Here is a 13,717-nt window from a genome sequence, read left to right on the forward strand (position 1 = left end):
AATCTAAGCTGAATCACTGGACCTAATTTTGATTTATCTCAGCCACGCCATTTAGATATTAAATGTACATTTACCACTAGTGTTGACAGCTCATATGGCTTACCTCTCCCAACAGCATGGACAACTGATGGGCCAAAGCCCCGGATTTGGAATCCGAGTCCATCTGCAGAGTCAGGAATCTTCACTGTCCTGATATAAGCAAAGATTCAATATGAATGCAGCAAAAGGTAGCATTTTGTTATTCAAGATAAAAGTGGACAGCAATAAGTAGGTTACAAGGGTGTAAGACTCCACACTTTCATTCAATTCAGTTTCAGATTCAGCACCATTCACATTCCAGATACTTTGCACCACTGACATCAGAAATAAGAGCAAGCTGAGATACCGAAACCAATCAGAGGAAGGCAATACTATTTCGCAGGGAAATTCAGCATGCCGATTACAACAAAAGCACCACCATAGCTTTAAAATTCCTCCCAAAGGGACAACTGGGTAAGTTGCCACAGCACAGCAACACTGAAAGCCCTGGGAAGGCAAGCAGTCTCTCAGCCAAGAGGACAGAGCCTGGACATCACAGACCATGGCAGGCCTTGTCAGATGAGCTGCAGAAGATTGCAGAGACTAGATCCGTATTACAATTTATTAACATCTAAGTGTCTACTTGGTGAGTTTTATTGAAAAAATACTTTGTTGCAGTTTTCCTAAGCAGCTATGCAAAGTACTGAGTTCGGTAAAGCAAGAATCGCCTACTACTGTTCATATAACTTGTAAGTACACCGTGCTACGCTCCCGCTTGGTCTAAGCGCAACAGTAATAGACCTACTGACAAACATAACCAACAAAACCACAGTTCTGAGAATCAAAATTCACATCTACTCCTTAAAATGAAGCCCTGAGCTCGCCCAAAGTAAGCTAGCATATCCACATGATAGCAGCTCGGGTTCCAGAAAAAGCAACACAGCTGCATTAGCCCTTATCAGAGCTAGTTAGGTCATGCATAACAGTGCACCGATTTAACTTTGCAGCCTTTACTTCCAGAGCCAGCTCCGTTATTATTTAAGGGATCTTTGCCCCCAGCTCCATTTGCCAGTGCAAAAGCAGACAAATTCAAATTGATGCTGAAAAGTGATTTTAAAATACATTTGGACTGTAATAAACTTGATTTACAGGTAGTTTTGAATAATATCATTGCATCATTTCTTGTACTTTCATTTTTTTCTGGTACACATAATGCTTAGCATTTGGAGATGATTATCAGCAGAAGTGAGATCCAAAACCCACTGAAGACTATATGTTTTTAAAAAATATTAGAATATTCCTGAGATTAATACATTTTCATTTGAAATATTTTCATAAGTATAGCATAATTTAGTATACTTAATATATTAACTAAGGTTGATACAATCTATATGGTTTAATTCTGAAAATGCTTTGTGAACTTGCTAATGAGCTATGAAAGACCATCATTGGCAGTTTAAGCTAAGAATTTAGGAGAGAACTGTCTCTTCTGCCAACACAGTTGTGCTAGCAGCAGCTCCTGGCAAAAAGCAGGCAGCACTAGAAACAAATTCTTCAACTCCTCTGAACTCCTCATTCCTAGATCATCTCTGTCAACCTTGACATTCACCCACATTTTCACTGGCAAGTTGTGTCAGCAATTAAACCCAGATCTACATTAAAGAAAGGCCAAGATATGCATTTTATGCTTGCTACAATACTATCATCTATTGGTTTGGAGGATTTGTTTGTTGTTTTTGTTTGCTGGTTTGGGGTTTTTTTTGGAGTATCAGTCCAGATGATCATCTTTATGCCATATTTCTTTCTTTGCTCTTTTCCCCTTTCTGGGTGCCGTTGTTATTTCTCAAGACACCTTTGCTTATTAACAGGAGAAATACGTCTCCGTTTTACTGCTGAACCAGAGCCATTTCCAAGGCAGTCTGTATGTGCTATCTGGTAACAGAGGATGGTTTCTCCTTACGTGCAAAATTTGACCAAAATTACTCCTGACCACTGTTTCTTAGTCTTCTCTTTCTTTGGTATGTATAAACTAGTAACAACTGCATTAACTTTATTAATAGACCTATGCCCATTTACACACTTACTGAACCCAGCCATTAGGCCTCACCTTGTATTTCTTTTACGTAACAAAAATTGCAGTCAGGTAGGAATGGTCAAAACTGTGTACAGAAATGCATCTGTTACATAAAGATGGGGAGCTGTTTACTTGCTCCTACTGTTTACACAACCAGCACACATGCTGAAGGGGCCCATTAGATCACAGAGCCCGACTTCTGCCAAACCAGCCACTAATCCCCAGACAGAGGAACTTGTTTAATAAACACAGTAAGAGATAAGTGATCAAAACTGTCCATACAGTCAAGGAAACTTCATTTGCACTTGTGGTTCCTTCATGTATTTAAAGTGGCAGAGCTGATGATCTAAAGCACTTGTGTTTCGCTTTTGCTGACTGACAAATGTAATAAAACAAAATCAAAGCAGATCAAATTGCTTGCCTTTACAAAGTCAGATTACATACAGCATTTAAACTAACTTTACAGTAGTGCTGTCTGATGTTCCACTGGTCTTTTAAAATTCACTTCAACTGTAGTTTGTAAAAATTCCCCCAAAGGACTGACAACTTACTCCCGTGGTTTAGTGCTCACAAGAACCCGCAGGGGCTTTCTGCTGTTTAAACATGCTTTCAGGAAGGAATCCACTTCACTGAAGGGTCGCAGAAAAACCAGGTCACCGTTAATGGCAAAGATTTTTTTCCCAACTTCCAAGCCTGCCATCTAGAAAACAATAACAGTTGTATATACGTTTGCTTTTTATAATCGCTAACACTGTGTTTTCTTCTGCTTGAGTGCAACCTCAGTAGGAATAATGACACACACATTTTCTTTACGTTCTTTATGTGTCCTTCACATACCACGCACAAAAGACTTACACCACAAAACACTTCTAGAACCAGTTAAATTGGCATGAATGGTACAGTAAACTCCCATTCTGAAGAGACCTAAATGCAAGACCTAGTCTTAATCAAGATTTTATGACAGTATTACAATATCAGTTAATATTTGTAATAATTAACACAACAGCCTTCATTGAGCCAGTTTACTTTTTTTATGATGTTACCTAATTTGCCCATCCGTCATTCTCCAAAGGAACTAAAGCTTCTTTTCATAAGGAAAGACCTGATGAATATTTTAGTAAGTGAATATTTATTAAGTTCCAAAACAAAACAATATCCTTAAAAGTTTCATGGCCCTTGAGCCAAAGGCATGGCAAACCAAATGGCATACAGTTTTCAGACTCTAAACGAGAAAAAAACCGTGACTAGCTCAGATGGCGGGAGTACACAGAGCGGCTCAGGGCACAGGTTAGCCTTAGCACCATCTGAGATCGTGGCAGAACCTGACTGCTGGAAAAGACAATACGGAATTGTGCAAAGCTAACAGAGCTAAATCACCCTGGACATAGTTCTGTGGCTGTATTATATTATTGATTTGCTGTATCTATTTTTATTTTAAATTCCTATCCCACCATGAAATTTAGAAAGGCTTGAAATCCGTGTCTAAAATTTTTCTCTCGTGGAGGAGACTTGTTCTTTATCTTTCCATGTATAGAGACTCCCATGCAGTTCAGTAGAACAACATTAATTTACCCAAAGAGCACCTAAAGCAATGCTAACAAACAGAGGCTGTAATTTATTCAGATTCTCAAATTCTAGACTTTATCCAAAGCTTGATACATCCTTTACAATGAAATATATCAAGTGCAACTCACACATTAGCATACTAGTTTTATACTCATTTCATATTCTACCAGAAATGTTTATTCCAATCATGATTAATGTCATCACTGGAATATTATAAAATGTATAAAAATAAAATGATAACTCTTACATCACCACTCAATATGACAATTTACCTGAGCGGAAAGTGAGTGTTGATAATAGTCAGAGCTCTATTTTAAACAAAACAACAAAAAAAACCCAAATAAAAAAGGAAAAAAAAGATCCATAACCACAGCTTTCTTGGAAAGCTGTCATTGTTACCTTTTACTACTATAAATTTTCCCAACTGATCTATAAAACATACACCTGTGATCAAGTCAATAAAATAGGGAAGATAATTTATAATACTTGATACCTCAGCATTTGATCCTTTCTCCACCACTTTAATAATCGGCACCTTATTTTTATCTTCTAAACCAAAACCATAGGTGCCTTCATTAGATTTAATCTGCAAAATAAAATTGTTCAAAATATTGTTCAGAAAGGCATTAAGAAGAACTTAAGTATATCCCCATTAAATAACAACACACAGTGCTAATTCATTGTCACTACAACCAATTTTTTTAGTCATCAAAACACACAATCATTCGGTTTCACTCACCAATAATGACTTGGCTATGACATTTTCCACTACTTTCAGATCATGTTTCATGAGCCTGTGCTTCATATTTGACCCTTCCATTTCTTCATCCGCATAAAAACGGAACAGCAGTGGTTCATCTTTAAATTCGCTTTTCTCTAACACTGCATGATACAAAACCACACATATTAATCCTTTTTTTCTTTTGAACTTTTGAATACCGTGTCTTTCATGAGCCGTAATACTGAACATGTGTACACAGATTAAATGCTAGCAAACTATTTTTGTGTGTGAATCTAGGGAAATCTTAATTTTTAACATAAACAACAATTTTTATTTGGATCCATTACAGACAGGTATCACTAAGCTCATTTTCAACTACAACATCTGGATTTCACCAAGCTGAGGAAGACGCATTAGCCTGACATGGTTTTAGTGAAAATGCCAAGCACAAGGTTTTTTTCCTAAAATGGATTTAAAAACATGATTTTGAGAAGTTATGCTGGGCAGCTGCTGGAGATGCTCACCATCAAGACCTGGCACTCTCCAGGTAGTGAAGCATGTCAGGTTCAGTATTAGAAATGGGTTTGGTGGGGATGTGGAAGCAACTAGAACAGCAGACGGATGCAGTTTGTATGTTTAAAAATCAAAGGAAAAAGAACGAACAGTGCCAGAGAGAAAGTTAATTCTCCCTCCTCTAAAGAAGCTGATGAGAAAATTATTTCTTCCTCTTTTCATTTCAGCAAATGACCTACTGCTTCAATCCTTTCACCAGAATCTTCCCTCTGATGGTATTAAATGCGACCTTGTTCACCTCATTTTTGGTACTGCACATATCTCTGCTCTCCTCTCCCTTCTTTGTTCTCTGCTGTCCTTATGATTCTCATTTTTCTACAGTCCGCTTTCTCCTACTGTCACTCCCTTCTTCTTTGTTCTCTGCTGTCCTTATGATTTTCTCATTTTTCTACAGTCCGCTTTCTCCTACTGTCACCACTTCACTTTTTTAAAGTCATGCTTCTCCATACTTTATTCCTTCCTCCAAAAATGCCTCCCTTCTTTCCTACGTATTTCCTCAATTTTTATCATCTCATCTGTGCAAACATGTATCACCTGCTCAAGAAATTTCTTCAAAGTGGCTAATAAAACTTCCACACCAGAATCCTTCAGTGGATGAAGCCCTCAGTGCAAGCTATAAAATTGACTGAAAATAATTTTCAGAGTATACAATAGTTATATTTTTTTCTTGAAAACTGTAGGATAGGTCTCTTCAGTGATACAATGAAACAACGAAACAACTTCCTATCCCCTTCTGGAATATGTTTACCAGCCCTGCATTTCATTTCCTTCCTACTGTGTAGATAGCATTAAACAAAAGGTAAGCACAGCTTGTACAGAATGTATTTACTTACCATGGTGCATAAACCCATTATCACAAAGAGCTACACCGAATATCATAGCTTCTTCCCTCGTCCGGCAATCCCCCTGTTAAACCATAGCAGATTTTTTTTTAATATATTTTAAGAGAGCAGCAAAATGGATTCAATACACAATGGCGTAACTTCACAGGGCCAGCAATGGTTGTAGATTATATTTACCACCGCCACCTTTATATATATACTTATAGCATACATATAAAACAGTATATACATGTGTATATGCTATACCTCTTTACAGTTACAAATAAATATGTAAACATTCTAATAACACTGCATTCTCCATAAAAATTGAACATAATAGAATATAAAAGTATCAAAGTTTTTAACTTTTATTTTATAAAACTGATGCACGTTGACCGAGTGAACAGGATACCCTGTTCTTGTTCCTAGTTCACTTACAATAAAACAGAGCTGATGACAGCAAATTGGTACTGACTTTTATCCATCTACTTAGCAATTCAGAGTTTTCAGAGCCTATCCATTTCATTTTAAGCCATGAACAATGTTACATGCTGAATCACAAAGCTAAGTCTCATTAAAACATCTAAAGTTCAATTGCAAATAAGGAAGATAAGCACAAAAGGGATGAACAGCATGGCAGCTGACAGCTGGTTTCTGTTACTTCACTAGTTTAAGAGGATTACACTTACACACGCTGTTCTAATAACCCTTACACAAAGTGTTTGCATGTTATTCTGCTTAACACATCACTACCTTTCAAATTAGAATTTAAATGCGAAACGTACATAAATCCAAAGGTGTATACTTGCCTGTGCAATCAACCAGTCTATGAGTTTGTTAGCCATGACCACAGATTTGTAGGTTCTCAAGTGATAATCTTTATCCCTGTTCGAAACAAAACAAAACAATTTAAAAAAATCAAACAAAAACTCCAAAAGAGCCTAACAGAAAACAACTTGTATTTTATAAACAAGTTAGTACAAGCATGAATTGAGCATTTTGTAATGGTTCAGAAGTTGCCTCTCGAGTAAAAAAGCAAGTAAAACGTTTCAGTGTAGATAGAAAGGAGGATGCTGACCATATCTTACTTGGGCGATACAGTCACTGGAGCATAAAGGCAGTTGTCTTGTTACAGCTGGGACTCTCCAAATGAGGTAATGGAGTGTTAGTAAAGGAGTGTATTAATATATACAGTAAGTATCTAAGCATATCCATCAGGACCTAGAAGGCTCTAAAAGTCTGTAAAAAAAGGTCATCTTGAACAGAATTTGTAGTCATTTAATGATTCAGTTATGCTTTTTTTGTCTTGATAGCCCTTCAATCTTGTTTCATTACTCCCAAGAGACCAATCTTGAAAAGATGGGTTAGGTTCCTACATTCAAACACAGCATCTTCAGACTATATACGTCTTCCGAATGACTCTCTTAAGGATTTCCCAATTGGACTCACCTAATTACTGGGGTAAACAGACTGTGAAGGCGACAGTACAGCCGTACACCCTGTTAAAGAGAAAGATGAGGTTAGTTAACCACATGTTCACACCACAGAGAACGTAAGAGGAATGGACGCAGTAAGGAAGCCTGTATGTTCCAAATGCACTTCATTTAGATAGTAAAAAAGGTCTGTTCAAATTTCTGTATATTTTCATGTGCCAAAACTTAATATTTCCAGATAACAATATCGATGAATAAATTACAAGAAATAAAACATTTCCAATCTAATCTAAGCTTCACTGAGACACCTGCAAAAAGGATTAGCTTTAAGGCAGTATTAAAAAATTCTGACAGTATAGTACTTTGAAAGAAAAGTACACAAAACCTGAAAGATAAAGCAATGTTTCCATGCATTAAGGTTTTCCCAATCACTGGTTGCTATTCTACACACAAAGTGAGTAATTACAGTAAAAAACACTACATTTGATTATATGCACCGATACTTTACCTATAAGTTGAAATTATAACTAACAAATAAACTTTAAAAAAAAAAAGCAAGAAGATTCAAAGATTGGAAACGTTTTTAATTAAAAACAAAAAATAAAACATTTGGAGAAGTTTAAGAAACTACCATCAGAAAACATTATTTAAAAAAAGAAATCACATTAGTATTCCTTAGCAGACGATTATTTAAAAAGAAATCACATTAGTATTCCTTAGCAGACGATCAAAAAATAATTATGTTTATAACATGCAAGAAGAACCATGTATAACAATTAAAAGTTGTGTCAAATTAGATTCCATCCTACTTTGCTGTGCCTGGTAGTTCAGTATTGAAGATCTTTCTAGATATACCTTACATTAACAAATGCCAGCAGAAAAGTGAATGACACTGTAATGTAATATCCAAATGCTGATGTTTTCTACTGTCTCAAAATCATGAAAAGTTTGAATGTTAATGCGTTTAAAGGCAATTTTGTTCAATCATTTTGTTATGCTCTGTAGTGTTGATGGATAGCACTACCTATCTGTGTTTAAACATCTACGTGACTGCAGATTTACTGCCTTGTTAAGGCACTAATAAAAGACACTTAGACTTAAGAGAAAATTTAAAACAATTTTCTACGTATAGGCTTCATACTATTAAAATGGACTGAAAAATACAATAGACTGAAACACCAGCTTCAGAATCACCCAGAAACACAGGCAATGCATCCTGCATGTGAAACCATTAAATAGCAAAAATAACTAAAAAATAACAAACTTTAATTGTGTATTTAAAATGTGTAACAACAAGCCAAAATCTTCCCTTAGAAACGGAAAACTAAATTTGATTTACATAAATATAGAGATGGGCAAGTGTGAGGGGTTGTTATTTATCCTAGCATAATATTTTACACTATTTTTCAAGCAGAATCTCCATTTCTGATGTGTCCTTCCTAATAATAGCAACTATTCTATTCTGTACCTTAGAGATCACATCCTGCATCTCACTTCTTGGGTAGTATGTTCCATCATCATATCGGAATCGGTACAGCATGTGTTCAGGTTTGAATTGGTGCTTATCTGTAACTAAATTAAAAAAAACAATCATGTATTGTTAGGTGACTTTCTGAAGCAATCAACAAGAGAGAAGAGGGCTAACCTCATTTCTTCTAATAACAGCCCGTTACACAGCAATAGGTAGATTTCAGACAGGGAGGGCAGGAAGCCCAATTAGATCATCTGCCCTACGCACCGTTATGTCACTGGTGACAATATTTCTCACAACATTTAAGTAGGCCACAAGAGACCAAACAATTTTAAGTCACAGGGCAAAGAATAAGAAAGACAAACAGGCAGGGAACAGCCTGAAAAATTAGGCACTCAAATCTGCTGTAGTCTTCAGAGCTTTTGCAAAGCTTATCGACCAAATAGCCAAAAAAAGCTTCTTTTGCAACTATTCATATTACTATTCCACATTATTCTCTGTTCTAACTCTTGCTGAGGCCAATGTCAGATGAGCCAATAAAGATACAAACCCTCTACAACATATCTGACCAGTCTTGCACTGGGGAGGAAAGGGAGAGGGAACATCTTCCTCTATACATAGCCAGCTGAAGGTCTTAAGTGCAAAAGACTTGCAATCATTATGAAGGCATTGATAATCCATTTCCCCAAAGACCCATGAAAAAGGATCTTAACAGGTGATCTTCATGTGATTCCAGCAACAAACCTCACAACTTCAAGTGTTTTGACAAAACAGTCATATCATATGATACTAAAATTCTCCTGGAAATGGTACTACGGCAAGTCTTTCTGAAAAACAGCTGATTCTTTTGATGGCTGAGGACAGCATTAGGCACTAGCACCATGCTAGGATAACTGTCTGGTATTAATTACTGTTTTGCTTGCAGATGTAAGCTTTAATTTTGAAACCAAATTTGCATGTCATCAACTGATAAAGGCGGCTACTGTAATGTCTTCATTAATCAGAGTACCAGGCCTGACAGTGTTAGGTAATTCTTCTGTGCATGCCTTCCTATATCAAGTGATTAAACCATCATCCCGTATTCTCTTCAAAAATGTAGTTAGGCACCATAAACTTCGTATAGTAAGGTGCCTTCTGTCTGCATCGTTTTTCATGCTCCTTCAAGCTCTTCAGTATCTCCACATATCATCTGACACATGGACATAAAAACTGGACTTCATATATTAAGTGGTTTCACCAGTGTCATGTGCAAGAGCAAAATAACTTCTCTACCTGTATATGATATATCTACTAATAGTACAGCCCAGGACACTATTCCAATTGCCTTGAATTGATGGTTCACACTAAGGTGATCATCCAAAATAACCCCTAAGCTCTTTTACGTATCATTGCTTTTCAATACATCAAATATAGACTACAAAATTTTCACATACAGTGCCTAGTATAACTATCTAAATTAATTTTAATCAATTGTGACCGTTTAACTCAGGAAAAAAGATACCTTCTACTTCTGTAATTAAAAATAATTTCCTACTGTCGGAAAAAAAAATATATTACACTAGATCAGCATACATTAAGAGTTTTTAAAACCATCAACTACAGAAAATAGAAAAACCACCACCAGGACAGTATTGCTTAAGGCCAAATTGTTCCTCACTGTTACAGAGATGCGCAGGGAGGGAACCAGGACTACAAAGCACCTTTCCTTTCTTGCATGCCTATGATGAACAGAGTAGGCTCTACCCTCTGAGGAACACAAGCACCGCTCTGTCTTTGCAGCCCCTACTTACACACAGTGCACCAGAAACTCGGGGAGCAGGTCCACAGAGCTGGCGCATGCTGAGCTCTAGAAAGCAAGGAAACCAGACAAGGATGCTTCCAACTCTACTGTATTGTGTAAAATACCACATATATCCAGTGAATGCTGTGAGGGAAGCTGTAAATCACTATTCATTTTGGGGGGGGTTGTTTTCTATAATATAGATGTGATTTGGTTTGTTCGACTCAAGAGGAAGTATAGATGATCTATCAGCTACTGTACTAACATGCAAACCTTAACAAAAAATTATGACAACATTTAGCTTACTGTATAGCTTTCCTTTTAACTAGTATCAGCTGTACATTTGTAAGACCATAGTTTCAAACACTTAAAGCTGATAAAACACATCATTGCCACTAAAATAAGGAACCCCAAGTTGTTTTGTATGTCGCTCCCAACAACGTACCTATACTTTGTGTTGAGACAGATATTTATATGGCACACACTAAGAAAAGGGAACTGATCCAGGTTTAAACTAGTCTTTACTTTTACTTTTTTTGCCAGGGTAATTTTGACTTAGATCAGTACACCGATCCCAGAAACTGCACAGCTACATAAATACCTATTCATTTTAAAACTATATGATATTCAGTTTCTTTTTGTAACTACAAAGCTCCTCACTGCCTTGAGAGGAAGCTTCCATCTCTAATCAGCAGCAACAAGTGACTGGACAAAGTATCTCAGCCCATTGGCTGATATAATTTTAATTCATTTCAGGTATTAGAGAATGCCACCAGGAAGATTTAGAATAGCAGCATACAGATTTTTCTTTTGCAAAACTGGGGAGAAAGAAAAAAAAAAAACACGGAAAACCCATAACTTTTCTACTTGCAAAAGTTCACACACCAGAAAGTAAAACAATGCCCACCACAACATGGGTCTGGCATTGCTAGAATGAAGCCTAGCACAGTGAAAACAATGGCCAGCATAGTGAATATGCAAAGTCTAACAAAGCCCTCTATAACATTTGCAATGTGAGTAACAGCCAAACTTTCTTTCTCTCTTGCTCCCTCTGTGAAAACAGATGGTTCATTCAACTTTATTTTAGGAATTCTATTTTCACTGAACCACAGCTGGATCCACTATTCAAAGTAGCATGTCTGGCTCACATTTCCATGCTCTAATTACCCTTTTATCTCATGAAATTACACAATATTCATTTAACTCTGTATTGAGAAAGTCTATGAGTGTATTTGGGATATAAATTACAAGATCAGGAGAAGAATCTTTGGCAACAGAATCATTCCATTGAAAACAATTCTGTGTGTGTAGTAAACATAATAGCATCTGACATTTGAATGATGGTGGAGGAAAATCATGTAGACTGACATTAAAGAATTAAAGACTACATGACTACTGATGAATAACCTTAATGTTTTTCCTCCTACTCTGCCTATGTTTAAAATGCACACAGCTAAGTGGCACTGTTACTCCCACTTTCTTTCCAGTCAAGGACACTGAAAACATCGTGGCAAAGAACTTAAAAAGTAAGTATTAAATTCATTGCTGGGTGAAGTATAGAAGCATTAAATTGTATATTATCAATTATTCCATCTAAATTTACACCCTGGATCTATGCTGGAACAGTAGCTAACTTCACAACTGTTTCACTGTTGTTTTTTTCTTAAGTGACTGTACGTATTTTAAGCCAAACATGCCTTCAAAACCAGAAGTTTCCCTAGCTCGCTTATTTGGTCCTACTGGACTATGCCTTGTAAATGGGACAGAGATGAGGACCTGCTCTGGTAAGAGAAAAATGTTGCCAATGCAAGTTACCTCCAGAAATCAAACCTTCCTATTGGCTCAAAAACTGAACCATTTCAGTGATACTTCTCTCCAGAATGAGCTAAACACAGATAGTTGACCGAAAGTTTCAGCATAAAAATATCAATTTTAGTAACTATAAAAAGTAGTGAAAATAAGGCCCTAAAATTCAAAAGATTAAACTGTTGGGTTCTAGGTTGGATTCCACCAGCTCCGCTTGTAATACCTAACAGATGCGCAGGCACATTTATCAACAGCCAACTGTGACTCACTCTCTTCTACAATTCTTAGTTGAACATGTATCCCTAAAAAGCCTGGCCTTAATAAAAGGTTCAAATCCTTAAAAGCAGTCTAACGTTCTCTGTTCCCCCAGAATTTATTTTTGCTTACAAGAGAATAGCAATGTTTCTCTAGGTCCCTCTTTGCAATGTTGTGATCCCAACAGCATAGATGTAATCTGATTAAATCAATGGAGCCTCTCCCAGTAAATCCTCTAGGCATGGACAATAGCCCCATAAGGTCCCTGCAAGGATATAATGCAGATTCAACAAGCTGTCTTGCATTAACAAGACCACCTTTTCGTCAAACAAAATTAAGTCCGCTCTAATTACAACAATTACCTTGAAAACAAGTAAGTTAAAACTAATCATATTTACCATGATGGATAATGCCATTCTCTAATAAAGCTTGGCCAAGATGAACACCCTCTTCAGATTTGTGTATCTCTCCAATTTCCAACAACCAGGACACAAATTCACTGAATTAAAAACAGATACAATAAACAAACTTTAAATGTCATACCACCACATCGACTACATTTCCCTCTCAGTTACTAGTGTTTCTTACTAGCCTAGTAAGTGACACTTAAGCCTAATGATCTTCAGAATGCCATACCACCTTTAAAAAACCCACTCATTTCAACTTTTTTATTATTTTGACATAAATACATATGGTTTCCCTTGAGATATCTTTTCTGTTCAAAAGTTTTACCTTTGCACATGGTGCACCATTAGCAAGTTTGCTGATGATACCAAACTGGGAGGTGCTGTTGACTCTCTTGAGGGACAAGATGCCTTGCAGAGGGATCTAGATAGATTGGAGCATTGGACAATGATTAATGGGATGAAATTTAACAAGTCCAAATGCCGGATCCTGCACCCAGGATGGAGTAATGCCATGCACAAGTATAAATTGGGAGAGGAGTGGCTGGAGAGCAGCCCTGCAGAAAGGGATCTGGGGGTGCTGGTCGACAGCAGGCTCAATATGAGTCAGCAGTGTGCCCTGGCAGCCAAGAGGGCAAACCGCATCCTGGGGTGCATCAAACACAGTATGACCAGCCCCTTCGCACAGTGCACCATTAGCAAGTTTGCTGATGATACCAAACTGGGAGGTGCTGTTGACTCTCTTGAGATGCCTTGCAGAGGGATCTAGATAGATTGGAGCATTGGACATTGGAC

The 13,717-nt window shown here is 37.0% G+C and overlaps 1 protein-coding gene across 1 annotated transcript in view; it reads right to left on the minus strand.

Annotated features, from left to right (window-relative positions):
* The window catches only part of PREX2 (phosphatidylinositol-3,4,5-trisphosphate dependent Rac exchange factor 2), a 187,182-nt gene that overhangs the window by 86,409 nt on the left and 87,056 nt on the right, over positions 1-13,717 (minus strand). Inside the window, exons 11-19 of the mRNA XM_019471843.1 lie at positions 12,917-13,017; positions 8,675-8,778; positions 7,223-7,272; positions 6,583-6,658; positions 5,786-5,858; positions 4,398-4,540; positions 4,152-4,244; positions 2,644-2,792; positions 104-189 (exon numbers count right to left, since the gene is read on the minus strand). Of these exons, the coding sequence (XP_019327388.1) occupies positions 104-189; positions 2,644-2,792; positions 4,152-4,244; positions 4,398-4,540; positions 5,786-5,858; positions 6,583-6,658; positions 7,223-7,272; positions 8,675-8,778; positions 12,917-13,017 (875 nt within the window). The remainder of the gene's footprint in view (positions 1-103; positions 190-2,643; positions 2,793-4,151; positions 4,245-4,397; positions 4,541-5,785; positions 5,859-6,582; positions 6,659-7,222; positions 7,273-8,674; positions 8,779-12,916; positions 13,018-13,717) is intronic.

The sequence above is a fragment of the Aptenodytes forsteri genome, unplaced genomic scaffold, assembly GCF_000699145.1.
Source record: "Aptenodytes forsteri isolate BGI_AS27 unplaced genomic scaffold, ASM69914v1 Scaffold18, whole genome shotgun sequence".
In the NCBI taxonomy this organism is placed as follows: domain Eukaryota; kingdom Metazoa; phylum Chordata; class Aves; order Sphenisciformes; family Spheniscidae; genus Aptenodytes; species Aptenodytes forsteri.